This window comes from Callionymus lyra, chromosome 12 (assembly GCF_982586985.1).
Source record: "Callionymus lyra chromosome 12, fCalLyr1.hap1.1, whole genome shotgun sequence".
NCBI lineage: Eukaryota > Metazoa > Chordata > Actinopteri > Syngnathiformes > Callionymidae > Callionymus > Callionymus lyra.
Window position 1 is genome coordinate 21,749,065 of NC_141829.1, and position 20,869 is coordinate 21,769,933.

The window sequence follows — 20,869 nt, forward strand, 5'->3', positions numbered from 1 at the left end:
AAAATATAAGAAAGTATTGTTTTAAGGTTTCAATTTTAAAATAGTTTGTTCAGGCTTTTCCTTGATTTTCTGGAACTCCTGTTGTGTTATCAGTTTATCTTGCCCTTTAAAGTATATACTTTATTGAATATTGTTTTGGTTGTTTAAGCGCTTTGTGACCCTGGTCTGGAAAAGCGGTAGATAAATAAAAATTACTTACTTACTTAGTGAGAAAAAAAAAAGTTTCTCATCTGCAGGAAATTGTCTTTGTTACTGAACTTAAATACCTGTTTTTTTAACAGCTAAGAAGTAAATTGTTTAATAGATCACTCAATTGTATAAGGAATAATGAACATTAACATCTGATCATAAAACTTATAAAATAATAGATTATTTCCCTTTTAAGCCATTCACGGTGTGAATTAACGTGAGTCACAATTTTAAAAACAGGTTTATTTCAGCCAAAAGTACAACGGCCAACTTTTTTTTGCAATATTTACATTGTACAGAACATCATCTCTCGCGAGGATGATGAGGAACAATATAAAAACACTGCCAGCACACAAAAAGCCTTAATTTTCTGAGATGCGTCAGAGAAAAGACCCCGAAATGGAAAACTTTAAAAAAAATAAATAACATTGAGGATCCTCGGTGGTTGCTGTCGTACCGTTTTTGGAAAATGTACCAGCAAAGCTTGTGAAGAGAAAGACGGACATGATCCATCTTTGGTTGGAATGTTTCAGTCAAAGTAAATTCAGGTTAGACATGATAAAACAAGCACACCATGCCAAAGCTTATGTTGTTCCAGCTCCGAGAGGGAAACTAGAGATTCGTCTCGTCCCAGGTCGGGTCGTTCATGCTCTTCAACACTCTCCTCACCACCTTTTCCAAATCCTTGCGTGCCCTCTGCTCCTCCTCCAGCGACCTCTTCATCTTTTTGTTATCCTGCAGGACACGTTTCTGTTAGTTTCAGCATGAGAAGGTGACTAAAAGGATTTAATGTGTTTTACCTGTTTGAGTCCTTGAACTTCATCTCGGAGCGCGTACACTACGTCCACTAGACTTCTGTGAGACAGTAGGAAAAACATTTGGTTTGTTTTGCTCCGAAAAAAGAAGAATCTAAATGAATCTTTATTCTTGTTCATTTCATTTACTCTGTAAAAAAATATTTTAAAAGGATCCAAACAGTAAAAATATAAAATATATAAAAATTAAAGTGATTCAATGTCATAGTAAATAAACCATTTTAACAAGGAAAGTCAGAAGTTCAACATAGGATTAGCACCTAAAATACTAATTTGGAATAAATGATCCAAAAAATGAAAGACCTCATGTTAGTATTGGGTACTACTTAGGTACTTTACTTTGCTCTGAAAATGAATATACTGCATTATAAAACCTTATCATCTAGTTAGCATTCAATTAGATCTAAAAGTCAACTGTAAAATCATGACATATGTTAATATAAGTGAAGGAAGGAATTCTTCAAAACCTTCCCAGATCCAGATGGACCTACAGAGCATCATAAACACCTCCTTGGCAGAGGTAATAAAGTCTTACTTCTCTTCCAAAGCATTCTGTCCATTACGACTCGCATCCTCCACCACAACCTTGTCTTCGCCGGGAATTATGACATGCAAGCCAGTTTCCTTTCGTGTCCCTGTTTGAAAACAAGACATCGCTCAGACATGCGTCTCCAAACACAGACATCTTCAGAGAGACCCATTAGTAAAAGTATTAGAAGTGGAGAAGAGATTAGAGCAGAAAAGTAGAGATTAAGGTCCAAATAAAACACCCACAGAGCCGTGTAGCAAATAACAAGATTTATTCAAAATTCATACAGCGTTTGGGGCTTGAACACTTGAGAGGTGGTGGTACAGATACACTGAAGATCGAGGACGTGGTCACATGTGAGGAGGGAAATTAGCATCAGAGCGCACAGACGTTGGTCAATAAGTCGTCACCCTGTCTGTCCGAAATCTCAAACCACAGAATACACCTGTCACAAAGTCTAAGCACATGATACAGGAACGTCTTCATAAATCTTATTTTAGCTCATGAATGTTTGTATTTACAGGAACTATGTGCTCTTTGTTTTTTCCTCTATACAGTTTTTTTTTCAGTTTTTCATCCTTCTGGAACACTGAAGGTAGAAATTTACACCACGATTTTCTTTACAGTGACACCGAGTACTAACGTCTACCGATATACACACGTCATGGTAGACGACATTTACGTAACGAATTTTACTTCATCTAGCCCACCCACACCCACCCGCTCCATGATCTGTTACAGGATTGTGCAACATAGTTTATACTGTACACTTTCTGCCGTTATAAGTTACTATACTTTTTTGTAAACAGAAAACCAATGACATTTAAATGGACAATCAATTTCCAGACTCTGATCTCAAAGCTCTTCTGTGTCGTTATTGAGTTTTAAACAGTGGAAAAATACTTCTGCATTAAAATAGCGATAAATTATAATGTTAGAATCTGTATCAATGAGCTGGAGTTTATTGTATTTGATGGATGTTCAAGCAACATAAATATGTTTAATGGATGTGGTTGGTAAGAAAAGGAGGATCAAGTTCAGGGCCATGATAGAAATGTGTTATTGTCTAATGTTTTTAATATGGTCCATAAAGTCCTTGAACAGTTAATGAGGCCTTGACAGATTTAAGTTACAGTTTAATGCTACAGTTCATGAGAGAAAAACTAAAACTGCCAAGTCAAATCAATGACTGGGTACGCTAATGTATAAGGTATTGACAAGTTACTAATCCTAATCTAAAATGCATAATTCTTCTCTTTTCTTACCTCAAAGGTCATGCCACAACAATCTGTTTAAATGTATTACCAACGCAATCTTTGACTGTATCCCCAATTTGTTTCTTTAAAATGCATTACTTAAGTAGCTACAATGGATTGTGAAATTAAATTAAATTAAAAAAGATGTTACGTTACTCACAGTTTGCAAAACAGTCATTAATATTGTAATTCATTTTGGTTCTCAAATGCATGTTTTAAAAAAAAAGCCTCAGACAGGAATCTGATATGTTTTTAAAATAAAATAAATATTCCACATAAATGAATCTTTAAAACTAGTGGAATTAACGAATGGATTGACAAATGGATAATAAACGAGTCTATTAGCCACAGAAGATTAAGAAGTGAACTCAAATTAAAAGCATTTTGTGCTATAATCGTCTGACTGGATTCACAAATGTAATCCCAAATCTGTAAAAATAAAATGCATCAGATTGGACGGTAATGTTTCTGGTGGACTGCTAGAACCTAATATGTATGTTACACATACTTGCTCAGGTAAATGGTACAGGCTTTAGCTCCCTGCAAACCCAAGAATGAATGATTGAATTTAAATTGAGGTGGGATAACGTCATAACTGCTTCATGCAAGTTTTGCAACATGAAATATTTACTTGCTTTTGATTTTCATGTGAAATATTTTAAACCTCATCTACTGATTTTGTTTATTGCAAAATAATATAAACACTGACGGGTATTAACAAAAGAATATAAGGTAGGGCAGCATAGAATACAGGGAATGTTTGTCTGAGAATAAGTTGGTATAAGTAGTTAAACTCTTCGTAGAAAGCTTTGAAGAGTTTCAATTTAGCGGGTCCTAATCCGTTTTTCTTTTTTATCCTTTCAATTGACATTGTAAATTAAAGTTTATCTTGCATTTGTGTTCCTGATCTACAAGGTTCACTTCTACTCAAGAAGAATAAAAATATAAAAATATTAAGACTTTGATTGGCAGCGATAGCGTAAAATCCTGAATGTGTGCGTCTGGATGCTGTGCTTTGTTCATCGAGCATAAATATTCTTGAAACTGAAGAGCAGAGAAGACGCCCATTCATGAATTACATCTGAATATCAGACAGCAGAAGTTCAGTCTTCTTCTTCCCTTACCACATAACATCACTCTACTCTCCTCTGAGAGCTCCCCGAAATTCATGGTCAAAGAGGGGGGGGTCAGTGGTCACATTCAAGATAAATTAATGAGAATTAAATAACATTTACTGCATGACTACTACAGAACAGGAGGAGGCACGTAGAAGGGAAAGTGGCAAAGGCAACAGGGAGATGCGTTCAACATTCTCTAAAATAAATAAATAAATAAAAATTGACAATATAAAATAAATACATAAATTAAAAAATTCTAGTTTCTTTGAATACATTGAAGGTGAAAGAGGTAAACGTGCCGTACGTTACATTATTGTACAGCGTGGCAGAACTTCTACGTTCTTTAGTTCTGGTGGGAGATGCAGCTCTTGCGAGGAACTGAACCCAGCCTGTAAGAGTGGGTAGTCCAAATGGAGTCATAGTCAGAGTCCTCCGAGAGATCAGAGGACAACTCGGGTCGGGACACGCTGCTGCGTCGACCCGTCGAGTCCGGGCAGGACCGGTCCGCATCGGCCAGAACGTGGTTGTGCATCAAGTCAGTGCCCTGCCAGGCTGCCCGGGTGATGCGACAATGAGATGGGGGGGAGGAAGGGGGACGAATGGTGGCGGGGGACAAACAATTGTGGTGGTGGTGGGATCGAATGCAACACACATGGATAAAATAAAATCACAGAAGGGAAACGGACACAGAATGGAAATAGGAGAAAATGAAAAAAGGAAGAACTCAAAATAGAAGAATGCCAAAATGAGAGGCGGGACAGGAAGAGAGAGAAGATTCTGTTAGATCGGTTCAGAACTCCCAGAGGTACAAACAGGTCAGCAACACAGCTGGAGTGAGTGTTTGATCTTACTGGAGTTAAGGGTCTGCCTGGTTTTGGCACTGGTGCAGTACGCTTCAATGACTTTCAGGATCTGGGCGTCTTCTTCGAGAGCTGCTGTGCCTAAAGGGGTGTTAAGGAGACACATTTTAGTTTAAAACATGGATCAAGAAGAGAGAAAAGCGTCCGTTTATGTTTTTATTACGTTTATAAATATGTAAATATATTATGATATATACAAAAATAGATAAATTAACTTTGAAGTTAACTATTTTTGTGTTAATTTAAACTAGAACATGGACAATATCTCCAGGTTCAAAATGACCAGAATAGAATTGGCGAATGATATTCATGCAAAATGATGCTTTTTTTTTAATGTTCATTAATTTCATGATTAAATTAACGTGTAATACTCAGGGGAACTGTAAGAATAAGGTTATAAACTTTACATTTTAGACTGACAGGTACACTTGCTAGTGTCACCCATGAACAAATGTATGCTTTTACTTATTGACTTAAAACAAACATACTTTTCCTCAAAGCAAATTCCTCATCAGACTGTTTGCGCTCAGGTTTTCGTTTAGGAAGCAGTTTCTTGACACTCTTGGGGCTTTTGCTCAGGTCCTGCAGGTTGAAGAAGAGACGATGAGTCAAGGGAACTCAGGCCTGACAAGAGAGATCTGGTCTCTGACCTCCTTGTAGCAAAGGGCTGCAGACGGCCTGAGTGGAGGTGCAGGGCGCAGGCAGCTGAGGCTCCAGGGTTTGGGAGTGTTTGGGGGCTCCAGAGGACCCCACATCATGGTACTGTGAGAGGTTCCATGTGAGGAGGGGTGAGGAAGAGTGTGGTAGGTCGGGGCCACTGTCATGGCTCGTCCCTCCGCATGCCGGGATGGAGTGAGGGGGTGTGACGGGAGCTGAGGAGTGACAGAAAAAAAAACATTTTATACATTATATCCGTACATCATCTACCTACAAAATATATCCCCTAATAATACTTTTTGAATGTAACTTGGAAAGTTCATTTATTTCATGATTATACTTTTCAGAAACTGCTTTAGCACAGGCACCGTTCAAAAGTAGCTCTGGCACCGATATTACAAGTTACAACTCGATATTACAACCAAGTTGTAACTTGTTCGGAAATTTGAACGGCCCGTGTTGTTCATTTCAATAACACCAAGTTTGTGTCGTGTGTGCGCTTTATATCTTACCATTCATTTTTAGTTATATTTTATATTGTTCGGATCTTTTCTCTTTATGCATTGTGTTTGTCTTTGTTGTGAATCGAAGAATGGTCGATAAAACAGCAAAAAGACAAAAATAAAAAGCATCATCAAATAAAAACTAGTCTGTAAGAATGGATTTTTTTAAAGAGATTTAAGACGTTTAATTATTGGTACTAATGGTCGCAGTATGTGTCGAGAGATTAAGAGAATTAAAGCCCTTATTTCATCAGCTTATTTCAAGAAGAGGTGGGTTCAAGTCAACATCCAACAGTGCGACCATATAACTGAGCTGGAGCGGCACGCCAACACCTCACATCAGCACTGACCGTGTGGCAGGGAACAGTGAGAGGCTTGTGGCTCGGAGCTGTGGCTGCTGTGTGTTTGATCTGTCGGCTCAGGTGTTCGACCCAGTCCTGCAGGTCCTGCTGGTTCGTGCACGCCACCTGAAGACGGTCAAACATGGTGCCTGTGGAGGGACGCAAAGCATTGTTAAACTAATGAACTCAGAGTTGCTCCCAGCGTGCCGCTAATTTAACGATTATTTACCGCTGAGCTCAAAGGCGTTTTTATGAGCTTCACAGTCTTCCAGTTTGTTCACCGACATGCCGGCCAGAGGCAACTTTCCCTGCAGAGAGAGTTGATTGGGTAAGAGGGGAGTTTACAGAAATTACTCTGGAGGAGATTTAATGATCGGCTGCTGACCTGGAAAATGAAGCCGCTCATCCTGGGACTGGCCGACAGCATGAGAAGGACGTGAGGGAAGAGCATGAGGTATCTCTCATTTTTCTCCTGTCGGGGAAAGGCAACGAATGAACAAGAACCGAGAGGTGCTTGAGTAACTTAACTTATTGCAGATCTATTAGGATGCTCAAATGAAAAAAAGTAGTGGAAATAAAATATGAGAATTCACATTTTCTTTAGGCAGAACTCAGGAATGTTTAGCCATAAGAGGGAGAATTTTGCTCCGTCCTAAGAGAGTTATTACAGATAATTGTGCGAAATAATCAACGATTCACTCCCTTAAAAGAACAAACATGATAATGTCTACATGAACATGTTTGTTTAGCTCAAATTTATCCATTATATTCTATCCATTTCTGACCACCTGAGCAGGTTACAAGTTTAACGTCTCATTCAAGAACGATAATGTACAGTAGCAACTAGCTGGTACCTCTGCTCCGGGACTCAGCACCACAACTTGGCTCATGTACAGCACCGTGCCCAGAGTCTTGATGTCGTCGCCTTCCCAAAGACGGATGGACTCAGTGAGAATCTGCAGCTCCAGCTCTTTACGCTTTCGCACCTCCTGACACTGACTCTGCGGAGTCGGACAAAAGAAACTGTGTCAGTCACAGACCGGCTGGTTCTAACAGACAATGCTACTCACCGAGAGGTTTTTGAAGGTGGCCATGCACTTCTGAATATCGGGCCTGTCCAAGTGGCTCTCCTGGAAGAAACCAGAGAATTTAAGATCACAACAGAAGCATGTGAGGGTCAACATACTGTAAAACCTTTACACACTGTAATGAATTCAGCAACACAAGTAGGTAAAAATGGTACTTGGAAGCACAAACACAATCCAGAGACATTTCTTTGATTCCATGATTTTCAACTTCTTCTTTTCAGCCCTCATGCTGCTGACTGAGGTTTTTGAAAATAAGTATTGGTATAATGTGGATATTCAATATAAATGTTTCGTAGCCTTTTTTTCCAATGATGCATGAAAAACAAGCAGCGCTCTCCTTCAGTTTACCTTACCTCACCTTGCTCAGTCTTAAAGGAACAGTAACACACGCGCAATAACTAGAGCGTTATAATATTTTACTTTAGTTTGTTTAAAAAATGTAATTTCAAATTTGTGCAGAAAAAATAAACACCTGGTAAACTATAATTTCTTTAACCTGCATAGAAAATATTATATATTTTTCAGCAAGTCAGTCAGTTACAAATGTGTACATTATTATGAAATAGATTAAGTTGGATGTAAATTTTGTTTTAATGTACTTTTATTTCGTTTTCTGCATTGTTTAAAAAATAATAATAATAATGATAATAACAATAACAATAACGATGACGATGATGTCAAAGATACAATTCTTATGTTGTATGTATAATTACATATAACTCTTCAGAATAACATAGTGCTTTACAAAAGAAAATAGTTATAAACAAACATGAATCGGTTGAACAGGACAAAATGCATTAAATATATACAGTACTTACCATTGATAATTATCAATAATATGTTCTTTTTAGAGTCATGGGTAAAAATGTAAGTCAACAGTAATGTAATAATTGGAGCTCAGTTGTCTTTGTCTTCATTTTCGTCCAAAAAAGATACTTAAAAACATCCAAATACGTTCATACTGCTCGTCTGTAACGTCCCTCTTGGATTGAAGCCTCCACATGAGAGGTTCAGGACACTAACAACAAGACTAAAATATAGACTTTTTCCATTTTTGGGGAACAATTCCCCATATTTTTTTGTTTTTAAGTGTGTATTTTTGGAGGAAGATGAAGACAAAGACATCTGAGCTCCAGTTGCAACATTAAAATGAATGAAGTTTAAATTTTAGGTGAATTATCATTAACTTGCTTTTTATTAATAGTTTATTTATATATAGCATAAAGGCAAACAGAGAAAGTGAACTTTATATGGAATTATATTTAATTTTAAAAGTCAAATGGGTTTTGCAGCTCCCAGTTTCCTGTAGGGGGTCCAAATGGCTCTGAGTGTTAAAAGTTGCAGAGCCCTGATCTAACCGGATAAAATTCTGTGTTTTAATGCTGACGGGATATTATTGGACGAACATAAGTCTGTGAATAAGGAACTTGACCTTGACTATCAGTCTAGCACAGAAGTGGGCAATTTAATTTCCTCAGGGGACACATTATACAGTGTCACAGTTGTAAGGGCCATCAACCAAAATATGTCAATTTAAATTGAATGAAATTATATACCTTTTAAAATAGGATAAATAGTTTTATTTAGAGTTCAATCCGTAATCTTCATAAAAAAATAAGTACAAAATGTAATATATGGCCGTCAGAAACATTTCTACATTTTGATCAGTTCTAGTCTGACTTCAAGGAGAGGCGCACCAATACAGTCAAAGGGCCGCAGTGTGCTCATGTCTGTTCTAGCCAGACATCATATTGAACAGTTTAGCTTCTCAAGCACAGCATTAGTGTCATCAAAGCAGTCAAATATATGTGGAAACAACACAAACCAATCAGCAACTCTAGTAGCTTCTTCTAATAACTATCTTGCAATATGTGTTATTGGTCTACGGTCACAGGCAACTTGATAAGACTGCAAAAAAAATACTCCTAGGGCAGCCAAGCGGTGTCTCAGCAGGGGACGAGAATCAGCATTTTGTGGCCGCTTTAAAATTGTATAAATAGATAGATATAAGGGTAGTGGCGAGTTTAAAGAAAGCGGGTCAACACATTAGTTGTACAAAAGGTAAAACACACACCTCCATGTGTCTCTCCAGCTCTTTGAGAAGTGTTGGGTACTTGTCCAGCCTCATGAAGGGTTTACTGAGACCTGTTGTCAGAGTGAGGATCCCAGGGATGCTCGCCCCCCGGCCCTCCATGAACACCCCTAAAACATCACTGTAAAAAAAATAGGTATTATATTCAGAACACTACAAACTGAACTGTTGTCTTTTTTAGTCAAGACCAAAATAGCATCCATCACATAGTATTCACAGCTAGTGTGCCAATGACTACTACAACACAGGGAAAGCTCTCGTCTCCATGGCAACACAGTGAAGTAGCTGCCCACAAAAGAACCTTCAACCACTCTCCCATATTCATTCATCCAGGTGGAAGATGACACAGAAATAGAAGCGTAATACCTGTGCTGGGTGAGCACGTTCACGGCACACGGATGGTTGGAGCAGTAGCCAACGTAGAGGGCTTTCATCTGGGGCATGAGGTTGAGGAAGAAGCCGCCGACTCTCTGCTGACTCTCTGGCAACCTTGGGAAGACATCAAACAGCGTATAATGACAGAGGACACAACTGGAGAGTGAGGAAGGAGCTTACTTGGTGCATTCCTCCAGCGACTGGACGAGCATCTGCTGGAATGTGCTGATCTCTTCCAGGTTGCCCAGAATCAAAGACACCTCAGCGCTGCCCAGTCTGCAAAACATAATCCAGCAATAAGTACATTTTGGTCATAAATAGGCAAATAGAGTGAAGTAAAAATCCTTCCTACTTGTCGATGCTTTGCAGAGGTCTCAGGTAGTTGGTCAGCAGGCTTTGAAGATCTTTGGAATATTCTGTCTCTGTTTCTAAAATGTTCTGCAACACCTACAAGAGCATTTGATGTTAGTAGATTTACTGATGAGTTCAATTTGTATCATACCCAAAATCTTTTGTTAAGCTAGCTTGATGGTTTGAAAACTTTTACGGCTGTAGAATCACTAAAAACTACTATTACTAAAACAAATGTATTATAAACCTTATATTCTTAGGTCTTTTTTTTTTTTACTTTAAAAGCAGTACAATTATTATAACATTGTTTTCTTCAAACCATAGTTTTCAATCAGGTTGTGACACGCGTCTATCATGACTTACTGACAGAAAAGAAAATATGGAACGCCTTAAAGTACCATTTTTGCAATACGGTGTCATATCTATTCATGTAATACCTTAAGGGGTTATTATCAAGAAAAAATTGGAAATATCTAGACTGTGATCTGAAATTAAATGGTTGTGATATATTGTTTAATTGTTATTATCATTATATTTATCCAAACAAATGTACCTAACAATAATCTTAGCCTTTTAACTTTAACCGTTCCAAGTCTTTCTTTGGTGCCTTTTAAAGATAAATGTTTGGGGGGCATAGAGGCTATTTAAAGTTTATTTTAGTTAGTGGAGTCGTTGTCTCAGAAGGAAAAGGCTCAGGATAATCAGATGCAGTAAGAAAGATGTACGGAGAGAAAGAAATGTACTTCTAGTGACGATCGATATTGCTCCTTTGTACATAAACTTTATGGTCCTTTATTTTTATGATTCTATTAACTTAAATGGTTTGCGGTCAGTGCCCAAGAATTGATCTTTTAACCCTCATGCATCAAAGTAAATGACCTTCCCTGCTTAATTTAAGAGGAACAGACTGTTGGCTTCCCAAAAGCTGCAGCATAACTTATTGATCAAGCTCAAGTACTTAATGGAAGAAGCTTGTTTGACAAATCTCCCTAAACATGCGCGTTTAAATGATTGTCAAAAGTGATAAGCGGTGTGAACTTACCAAGTTGTAATACGTCTTGCTGATGGCTGAAGTGTCAAAGCCTTTAGGTGGGCTTTTAAGAGTACCAGACTTTGGAGACACTTTTGAAGAAAAAAAAAAAAGGTCAGCAGGTAGGTTAGGTTATAAAGCAAGCCCACAAAACACCTTGACTAACGTTCTAACAGAAACCATTACTGATCAAGCAAACAAAGGCACCTTTAAAACATATTATTCCATCAAAGACCTACCAGAGCCCTTGACTTCCCGGACATAGTTGCTAGGAAACCAGCCGGTACGGCCGTTTAAACCCCCCTCCCACCAGCCGCCGTCCTCCTGGCGGCTCACGCTGATGATGTCACCCTTGGCGAAGGTGAGCTCATCCTCGTTGGTTTGCTGGAAGTTGAAACGCGCTTTTACCAGCAGCTGTTGTCCACTGTTCTCTGACATGTCCTGTCAATGGAGTAGAGGTTTTATCATCTCACGCATGTGTCAAAGACAAGTTGGTGGATTCAATTTAATCATAATTTAAGGTGCACCAAAGACCAAGTTGCTATGCAAGTTTGCATCTACATTTCAACGTACTTTATGGTTGAAACGTAGGGAGAAAACCTGAATGCCTTTTTAAGTTATAAACATATTATATAAGTTAGATAAGAAATAGATAATCAGGTAAGATAATATATATGATGCTAAAATTTGCCTTAAAAAACGTTTTTTATATAAAATTCTGTTTGAACTCTTACAGCTATAATAATTTTTTCCTTTTTTTGGCCCAAGGCGATGTTATAGATTTGGGATCCTTTCGAGATCAAGGTCTATGCAGGGAAGTCATAGGAACATATGACCCACTGTTGACCTAACTTTGATACCATTATTAATTATTTATCATATTATTAGACACTACTTAAATCACTGAAATGTGTGGAGTCGCTTCAATGTGTTCAGAGAGCTGATTATTTGGTCTCACCAAACTGCGGAACTGATTTTGCAGCAGCTTGGAGGACCGACCCAGTGAAGCCTGAGAGGACAGTGACTCGAAAGACTTGATGCGATGGGCTGAGGAGTGGCGGGCACACACCGAATCACTGCCCACGCCAATATCTGGAGGCGAGAGGACACTTATTAATAAACCACAGCTGATGTGTGCAGCTCCCTCACCAACACACACGTTTATTATTAAAGAAATACACACACACACACACACACACTCAGGATGGTACTTTCTCTCACCTGCAGTGACTTTATTTAGAGACACCAGACTGCTGAGAACTTTAGAGAAGTTCAGTCCTAGCAACAGATCACTGGCCTCGAATGTCTGTTGATGAGAAATCAAAAGACGTTGAACATAAATTGAAATGCAGTGTGCGTGATCGACAACGCCTCCGAGATTAGTCAATCATTTTATGAAAACCACAAGCGGATCAGACAACACTGCAATAGTTACTCATCAGACACGTTGGTCTGTCGAATGTTATCTTTGTCTATGACTCGAAAACCACATCTCAGACTGTCTGACTAAATTGATGCACAGAACAGTGTGTCCCCAAAGAATAAAAACTGAATAATTGATTTCATATTTTTGCTCTCAATGCTTAAATAAAACAGTTATTTGTTAAGGTTTTCAGTGTGTTGAGGTACACACAAATGTCAGTCAGAAGAAAATGAAAAGCGTGAATACCAAAAGGACGTGTTTTATCACCAGAGTAAGCATTAGTGTCTCCATGCTGGCATGATTTGACACTTTACAATAGCCAGACATATTAAACTAACTATGCTTGTTTTTTCTATTTTTTAATCTACAAGTTTTCCATGCTTGAGATTTAAGATTCGGTGGTGTGTTGTAAACCGTTACTGTGGTTTGCGTTTCCGTTGTCACTATTGAGAATATTACTGTCGTGATACGTTCATCAAAGCGTAAGTACCATGGGTTAGAGTGTCCATTCTTTATCGCCAACTTTGAGGAACGGATTCAAACTTTACAACCAGACATCGACCAGTTTAAAATAAATTTAGATATAGAGACTCACCAAAATTGATTTCCGATTTGTACCGGTTCAACTTCACACCCCTAAGCAGATACACTAAGATCTCATGTGATCTTTCAAGTTGCACATCCCGTGATCATACAACTCAGAATTTTACTTGACTTTATGGATATAATGAACAACACTAAAGCAGCGTTCATAATCGTATTTCATTTTTGTTGGTCTAAATAAAGTTGAGGATGTAAGAGTGTTTCCTTAAAAGCTTTGACATGTAAAAATCCAAGTGAGGTCAGGAGAATAAATCCCAGATTTGGTGCGGTCAGTGGAAGAAGATCTTGGAAAGTGCTTTCACATGAGCACACAAAAACCAGCTCCTTTATGGACCCACACAAGCGCACAGTCACCAAAGTAGTCCGACAGATAGTTGCTGCGGGTGCATCAGTAATCAGAGCGGAAGATTTAAAAAAGAAATTCTCTCACTGTCGTTCATCTATAAAAAAAAAACTGTGACCAGAGAAACAGATCACGAGTGGCGAGTGGAGACGAGAGAGGACAGTCGTCGACGCAGATACAATCACCGCCATTCATGAACACCGAGAGGCCAGTGAGAGTCACACTGACACACACTGTCACTTCACTTTTTCTGGCATTTGTCTGTCTCCATGCAATTGTCAACAAATTCCCAAACGGCAGCTGCATTTTTACATAATCCCCATCAATCCCATTTCCTGTTGTTACAGGAAACGGTTAAAATAATTATTGAATGGAAAATTAAATAAGCCGTTTTTTAACCGTTTTATAACTTGGAGGTTACTATCTTATACACATTAGACATCCTGCTGTAGTAGGAGCCATTAGAAGTCGGCATCATCTAATCCTTCTTCTAGGTATCTTCTAGTAGGCAAACTCTTATTGATTTAAGCGTCTTAAATTGATCTTGGACCTCTATTGTTCTCATCAGTATGTGTTTGTTTGTACAAAACTCTCTTTTGATAAAGATATTTACATTAGAAAATATGCTTAAGCTCTGTCCAATAAAAATGCTTGTTTTTTCTCAAGCGAAAATCTTATTTACAATAACCACTGCATCTTGGACAAGAAGACTTTAACATTTAAAAGATGCGAGTAAGTAAGGTGAGTTGGGTTTTCACCTCACTTGCCCTTTAAGACATTTTAAACACACTGGTCAATCGGTGCTTCACCTTCCTTCAGCCAGATTTAGAGAAAAGACATTGGAAAAATTCTGCTTCAAACATACGAATGAAACCTAAATAGGAAAAATATAAAAGCAATATAAGGCAAGAAAAACTTGCATTGCATGCTATTACTTTGTTTCCCGTTAAAAATACAAATTTATACTCATGGGACATAAATATACTTTTTTCAAGTTTAATATTGATGGAGTCTACTGACTCCTTCAAGAAACATCTTTACATTTTTATTCGTGCAGGCTTTTCCTTGATGTTCTGAAAGTCCTGTGTTGTCCTCTGTGTTATCTTGACATTTTCAGTATATATTTTATTGAGTATTGTTTTGATTGTTTAAGCGCTTTGTGATCCTGGTCTAGAAAAGCGCTCTATAAATATAAATTACTTATTTACTTACTTAAACTGACTTTAATGAAAGCCAGTGACTCGCTTCATATATTGGTGACCGTGATGAGTCAGAGACATGATCGTACAGAGTCAAACTGGGCTGTGAGCAAACACTGTAATTCCTTCCATTGCAACATTGATGTAACGTGAAAGTAGACGAGGTCATGAACATCGATTCTAAGGCGTGATACAAGTCGAACACTGATGATTAAATGATTTAATCACAGCACCATCAGCAGGAGGTCCTCCAACTAAGTATTGACTTGATTAAAAATCTTGGCCAGGCTTTTGGCCAACTAGAGCTCTGTACTCTGGGTCATGACTGACTAAACAAGTTCACCGATACACAAGCAAATGAACAACAACAAATACTTTGAGGGCTCGAAACCATCACACTAAAAGTACCATAAGATTTTATGCCGCTAACCTATATCAAAGATTGACTCCTTGACATGAGATTGGATTTTTCAAACCCTGTAATCCACAAAAAATGGTCATATCCAGGTCATCGGTTCCATAATGAATCCCTAATAAACATTTCATTCCATAAATAAACTGCTAAAGTGTTTATTTTGATTTTTGGAACCAGCAAAGGCTTAAATCTGCAGTTCCAGCTACCTGGGGTCAGAGCCAGCACTGCGCTGGACCCTGGAGAAAATCCATCTTTGCTCCACAGATGGTACTAGGAGAACTGCCAAATCTGAACCTCACTATAAACCTGCTCTGTTCCTCTCGATGGGAAGACACTTTCTGCACACACGACCGTTAAACACAGGGTGAGCTAGTCGGACAAGTGCACATCTGACGGGATTAGGATGCTGGAAAACAATAAAATAGCAGATTATTTCTCAATGTTGATAATATAATATAATACAATTGCTGTATTTATGTCAACAAAGAGGGTTTTCTGATGACATAAAATAGGATTACATTTCTTATTGGTCTTTTTTTCATAATATTTTAAAGAATACAATCCCAAAGGGCGATTCTTCTCTTCACCACTCGTGATTTTCCATTCGGTTGTGTGAGTGATCAGGAAGGAAAGAAAACTATTTCATTATATAATTTTTATTATTTTTCAAAAGTATTATTGAAAAACATTGGGGGGATGTTAGAGTTTTTTAATCAAAGCAACCGGAGATCTGGTTTTTCTGACAAAAATCACACCAGACAAGGCTAAGAATGTTCGTCACATATCAATTTACACATCTAGATATACTATCACTAATACTCCAGTATGCGTGTTATATATAATATGTATTTTATTTTATGACTATTCTGAATATTAGAAGATATAAATAAGAGCTACTTGTTTTGTTGCACTTAATAAGACGTAATGTAGCATGACCTGATCACCATCTCCACCACTCTCGTCAGCTGCTCACTTGGTAGTGAGGCAATTCTGAGAACAAAGACGTGTTGTCATCTCAGGTTGTTCAATGAGGCTTTTATGCAAGCATGAATTACACTGTTCTTAATGAAATGTGTCTAGTTCTGCTCCGTCATGTCCCCGTCACGGATCTAGCAACACATTGATCCAGAAGACATTGATTTATGTATCAAGCGCACGGATGCAAAATTAGGACATTGATCTATATCTTTTCACATTTGCCTCGTGTTCCATTTTATTCAGAAGGATAATGTTTTTTATTTAAATGCCAGATTAAGAAGTAAATGAAAATAGATGTTTAATGGTTATTTTTGAATCCAAAGCAACGCTTTTCTCTCATCACAGCACATGAAAGAAACCACTAATTATGTCAAATGTTGATACTAAAATTGGTCAATTTTCACAAAAGGCTCTATAAGATCGTCAACCTGATCTCCCATCCACCAGGTTCAACACACCTCAATGTATTCCAGGATACTCTTCTGATGTGCCATCATCACATGATGTTGGTCTTATTTTTCCAGCTTTTATTTCGTATTAATGCCACGTTATAGGAAATATAAAGCTCAGCAATAATACATATAGATATATTTTGTGTAGATCTCACAGCTGCTCTTTTTTTTAACTTAAATATTGTTCTCACTAGTCCTGGGATGACAATGGAAGCAAGCGAGCTCAGAGGACAAAGCTTTGCATGAATTAAAGACGAGTAAACACTGACCCCGGGCTTTAGTACAGGACTGAGTCACAGTCGGGGGAAACCACACCAATTAAAATGTGTGTTTTATCCAAAGGCGTCAAGTTGAGGTGCAAATCTTTCGCGAATGCATCACCAGCGGTGCAAGAAGCGCCTCAAGCCGGGCGACGAGTGATTGTTCCCGGCTGTTGCAGAGCACCGACTACCGCTGTCGGAACTACGGTTAACGGAGGAATATACAAACCGCACTATCCATGTTTTGTCGGCAACGTTATGAATTGATTTTAGACGATAGTAAAAACAACATGAAGTGTGTATATATTAATAAAAAAAAAGTGGGTTTACCTCGACGCGGAACGATGTGCAGCCCTTGAGGAACTCCTTTATGTTGCTCACACACTCGCCGTCGTTCCTCGGCTCCTGGTAGATCTACGAGACGAGAACATCCGTTAACGACACTTTTCCAGCTACGTTTTGATGTTTGTTTTTTGGTCTTAATCGTGCATAATATTCCAAAGAAGCCACAGTGGACAAAGCTCACTTTGACACTCCGGAAGGCTGAGCTCAAATCCCGCAGCGGGGAAGTGGACGGCTGCAGTGTTGATGTACCGGAAGTGACGTCGGCAAACACAACACCCTCATGTTGTTGTTACACGCTTCCGTGTTTTTAACTGCCCACTTAAATACGCGATTAAACACTAAACAATGTACATGTAACATTTAGAAAAATTGTCAACGTTATACTACATTTTGCTACTATATTATTTGGTACATTTAGTAACTAATTAATTGAGTACCTTTATCTAAATAACACAACATTATAAGAAAAAAAAATCATTATAACTCTTTTAAACAGTTCACAGAGGTCGACCACTCACATACACAACAGATAATACAGATTTCTCAATTAAGGTTCACATAGAACACAGCCTTAAGCTAAGATGAAAACAGCATATCATCACAGAATAATATGATTAATGTTAAATAATAAATAGCTTAATAGCGAACACAGAGGTTAGTGGCAATAGTAGACAGTAGTAGTAAAGGTAATTCAAGTAAACAACAAATAGTTCTAGTTTAATCTCCATTATAAGTTACAATGAAAGTAGTAGCAATAGTGCATGCCATAGAAGTAAACACAGACTCGTAGTAGTAATATAGAGTAGCAATACGTAATGTAGAGATAGTATCAGTCGTCGTGGCCGTGGTCATGAATGAATACAGCTCACACGTTTAATCAACAGTGAGTAGAAGTAGTTTAAGTATCAGTAGTAGCCGCAGTTGTTAATTTTACAGAAGTAAACAAGCAGCTGTGTTAGTTGTTTTAACAGTCATGGAAGGAGAGTATTGTTGTAATAGTGGTTCGATCTTTCTATAGCTTATTTTATGTGACTATCTTTATTATCTCCATATTTTATTATTCTGTACTGCCACCAAATAATCCTATGGTATAAATAAATATATATAAAAAATAATAATCCTGGTTTATATCATTGTATAAAACAGGTTGGAGAACTTATATAGTATAAGTGGTAGTGTCAGTTAAGGCCCGAGAGATAAACACACCATTTTTTGTAGTAGTAGTGGTAGTAGAGTAGTGTTATTAGTACATACATTGAAGTAGTAGCAGTAATATACGTCAAGAGAGTAAAATGGGATTAAAGTAGTAGAAGCAACAGTAGCAGTAGTAGTATTTAAAATATGAAAGTAAATAACGGTTCAATGTAGCAGTTACCCTTAACAATAAAGTAAAATGGAAAATGGGGTAGTGGGAGCAATAATGATACTAGCAATAGTTGTATAGTCATAGTAGTAATGAGAATGTAGTGGTGGTATTATTATTGGTAGTGATAGAAGCAGTAGTAGTAAGGGCGTAATAGTGGTGGTAGTAGTGGTATTGTGGTAGTGTTGTTAAATTGATAAATAAAGGGTAGATAATAGTAGTACTAAAAAACAGCAGTATCCGTCCAAATAGTATAGGTAATACTAGCAGTTATGCAGTTCAACACAAGAGTTGTTATTGTCTCCTTGTGACCCTGGTCTTTACAAATAAAACATACTTACTCTATCAGGGGTAAATGATTGATAGTAGTAAACCACACTTTTTGTACTTGTAGTAGTAGTCATCACACAATTAAACAAGCAGAATTGGTAGTGTTAGTAGTAGTAGTATTACAACCAAAGTTATGAATTACAGTATGTTATCTAGTAATAGTATCACACATAATAATAGGACTAAATTACAAAACAAAACAAGGCCAAGGGGCAGTAGCATTGGTTGTAGTATTAGTAGTACAGGTCATATTTGTAGACAAATGTGCTGTATTAGCCGCAGAAGTAGTAATTATTTGAGTATAGGTAGAGTTAAGGTAAGTATATGTGAGCAGCTTTTAAAAGAGTGAAGCAGCTCTAAACGTAAACATATGTTTGCAATGAACCACTAAATATATTATAATAGTATTATAGCATTACACAATATCTAGAATTTCCACGCAAACATCTGTCTGGTGAGCAACTGGAGCCTGTCCTTGTAAGGAAAGATGGCCCCTATAGGTGGTTCCTGTATATTATGAGACATAAACACTGTTTCTTTAAAAGGGGAGGGGGTCCATCTGTGTCTGTGCTCGCCTTTGCAGTCAATGGCGGCCCTACTCATAACTGTGTCTCAGGGATCCCGTGGATCATAAAATTGCGTGTAAAAAAAAAACCCCACTGACACACAAATCACTCTGGATTAGAGAGACTTTAAAAAAAATGTAGCCATATCCCTGCTCAAGGATTAATAACACATATCAAAAACGAGGCCCCTCGACATGTCTCTGTGACATATGTGCGCGTTTGTGTCCACAGACAATAACTGTCGTGACCTAAAAAAAAGACCCTCATGGATCAGTGGGCAGCCAGACAACAAGAGTGATCCGGGCCCACACAGACAGGGGAGGGGGTGCGGCGGTGGTTCGTGGGGTTGTTATCGGGGCTTACTTTCTCCGTGGCGCCGGGACTGAGCCGCTCCAGCAGCCGGCACAGAACCACCCCATCCTTCAGGGAGCTCTGCAGGAACGCCTCCGGATCCGAGATGCTTTTCTTCGGCGACTCCAGCACACCCAGCGTGATCAACCACGTAACCGTCTGTTCCGCCGAATTCATGTCCAAACAAGAACCCAGTCGGTGGTTCAGAGAGGAGAAGAAAAAAAAGGATGTTGCGCGTCCGTGTCTCAAGCGCTCATCCGTGCGTTAGAAAGCAGCATAACCACGGGGGTGACGGACGGAGGGTCTCCGGCTGGTGGATGTGTTCTCGCCTCCCGTCGGTGGTCTAACCTGGCAGGCTGTCAGATGCTGTTGGTTGTGATGTGATCGAGCTGCAGGGCTGGAAACATGCGCATCAGTCCGCCGGTGACGTCACGGCGAAAGGGACAAGCCAGCCAGGGCGCTGACATGAGTTTATCTTTTGTGAGCCCTTTCGCATATTCTGCTGCTCCACTATGATAACTGCTGGTCTGCTCTAAGCTGCGGCCTTTTGTCGCATTAAATCCCAGTTTGAAAAGACTTACAGATGGTTCCTATCGATTTACTTACCATACTGTACTCAGATTAAAGAAAAAGCTTTGGCATCATGGCTGAATTGTATTTAAAAAAAATCCACAATTTAATCTTAGAAATGTTAGGTTTGTTATCAAATAGATTGTTCCTAGAAATAAGAATCCAGTCTTCAAATTATACAAAGATACAAATGTTTATCTTACTTATGGCCACGTGGTGGTGCTGTTGACAAGTTTGTAATTAAACCTAAGCACTCAATGATTGTTGGATTGTTTAAGTGTTATAAAAAGGCACCATAACACTTTTTCCGGTAAAAAAAAAAAAGGAATCGTAATGCCATCAAAATTTCCCAAATAGAAAAGTGGAGTAATTATATGTATGGTTGTGATATAAATATATCTTTGTGTAAATACTTCATGTAAATGTGGATCTTAAACCTGAAAATCTTTTAGTTAACATTTTTGATT

The 20,869-nt window shown here is 38.3% G+C and overlaps 1 protein-coding gene across 3 annotated transcripts; it reads right to left on the reverse strand.

Moving 5' to 3' along the window:
• Positions 1-411: 411 nt before the first annotated feature.
• arhgef7a (Rho guanine nucleotide exchange factor 7a) lies at positions 412-20,232 on the reverse strand. Of its 3 annotated transcripts, none has more exons than XM_087803683.1 (21): positions 19,845-20,232; positions 17,208-17,291; positions 12,426-12,510; positions 12,163-12,296; positions 11,444-11,645; positions 11,217-11,296; positions 10,176-10,270; positions 10,004-10,099; positions 9,815-9,937; positions 9,431-9,569; positions 7,339-7,398; positions 7,123-7,269; positions 6,654-6,740; positions 6,498-6,576; positions 6,278-6,417; positions 5,418-5,639; positions 5,256-5,349; positions 4,759-4,848; positions 1,540-1,639; positions 990-1,044; positions 412-924 (listed from the first exon to the last, which is right to left on the reverse strand). In XM_087803683.1, the coding sequence occupies exons 1-21, from the start codon at positions 20,007-20,009 to the stop codon at positions 802-804; spliced, it is 2,400 nt and encodes a 799-aa protein (XP_087659809.1). In that variant the 5' UTR covers positions 20,010-20,232; the 3' UTR covers positions 412-801. The 3 variants fall into 3 exon arrangements, with proteins under 3 accessions (XP_087659809.1, XP_087659811.1, XP_087659810.1); XM_087803685.1 differs by lacking the exon at positions 19,845-20,232 and adding an exon at positions 17,404-17,461; XM_087803684.1 differs by lacking the exons at positions 412-924; positions 990-1,044; positions 1,540-1,639 and adding an exon at positions 1,788-4,459.
• Between the last annotated feature and the right edge of the window lie 637 nt (positions 20,233-20,869).

What these genes read in the sequence shown, in the direction of transcription:
- arhgef7a (XM_087803683.1), bottom strand. Translation starts at nt 20,009, where the DNA reads ATGAATTCGGCGGAACAGACGGTTACGTGGTTGATCACGCTGGGTGTG. An exon ending in TGAGCGGCTTCATTTTCCAG is followed by an intron (nt 6,577 to 6,653) that starts GTCAGCAGCCGA and finishes CTCTCTCTGCAG; the next exon opens with GGAAAGTTGCCTCTGGCCGG. An exon ending in AAACGCCTTTGAGCTCAGCG is followed by an intron (nt 6,418 to 6,497) that starts GTAAATAATCGT and finishes GTCCCTCCACAG; the next exon opens with GCACCATGTTTGACCGTCTT.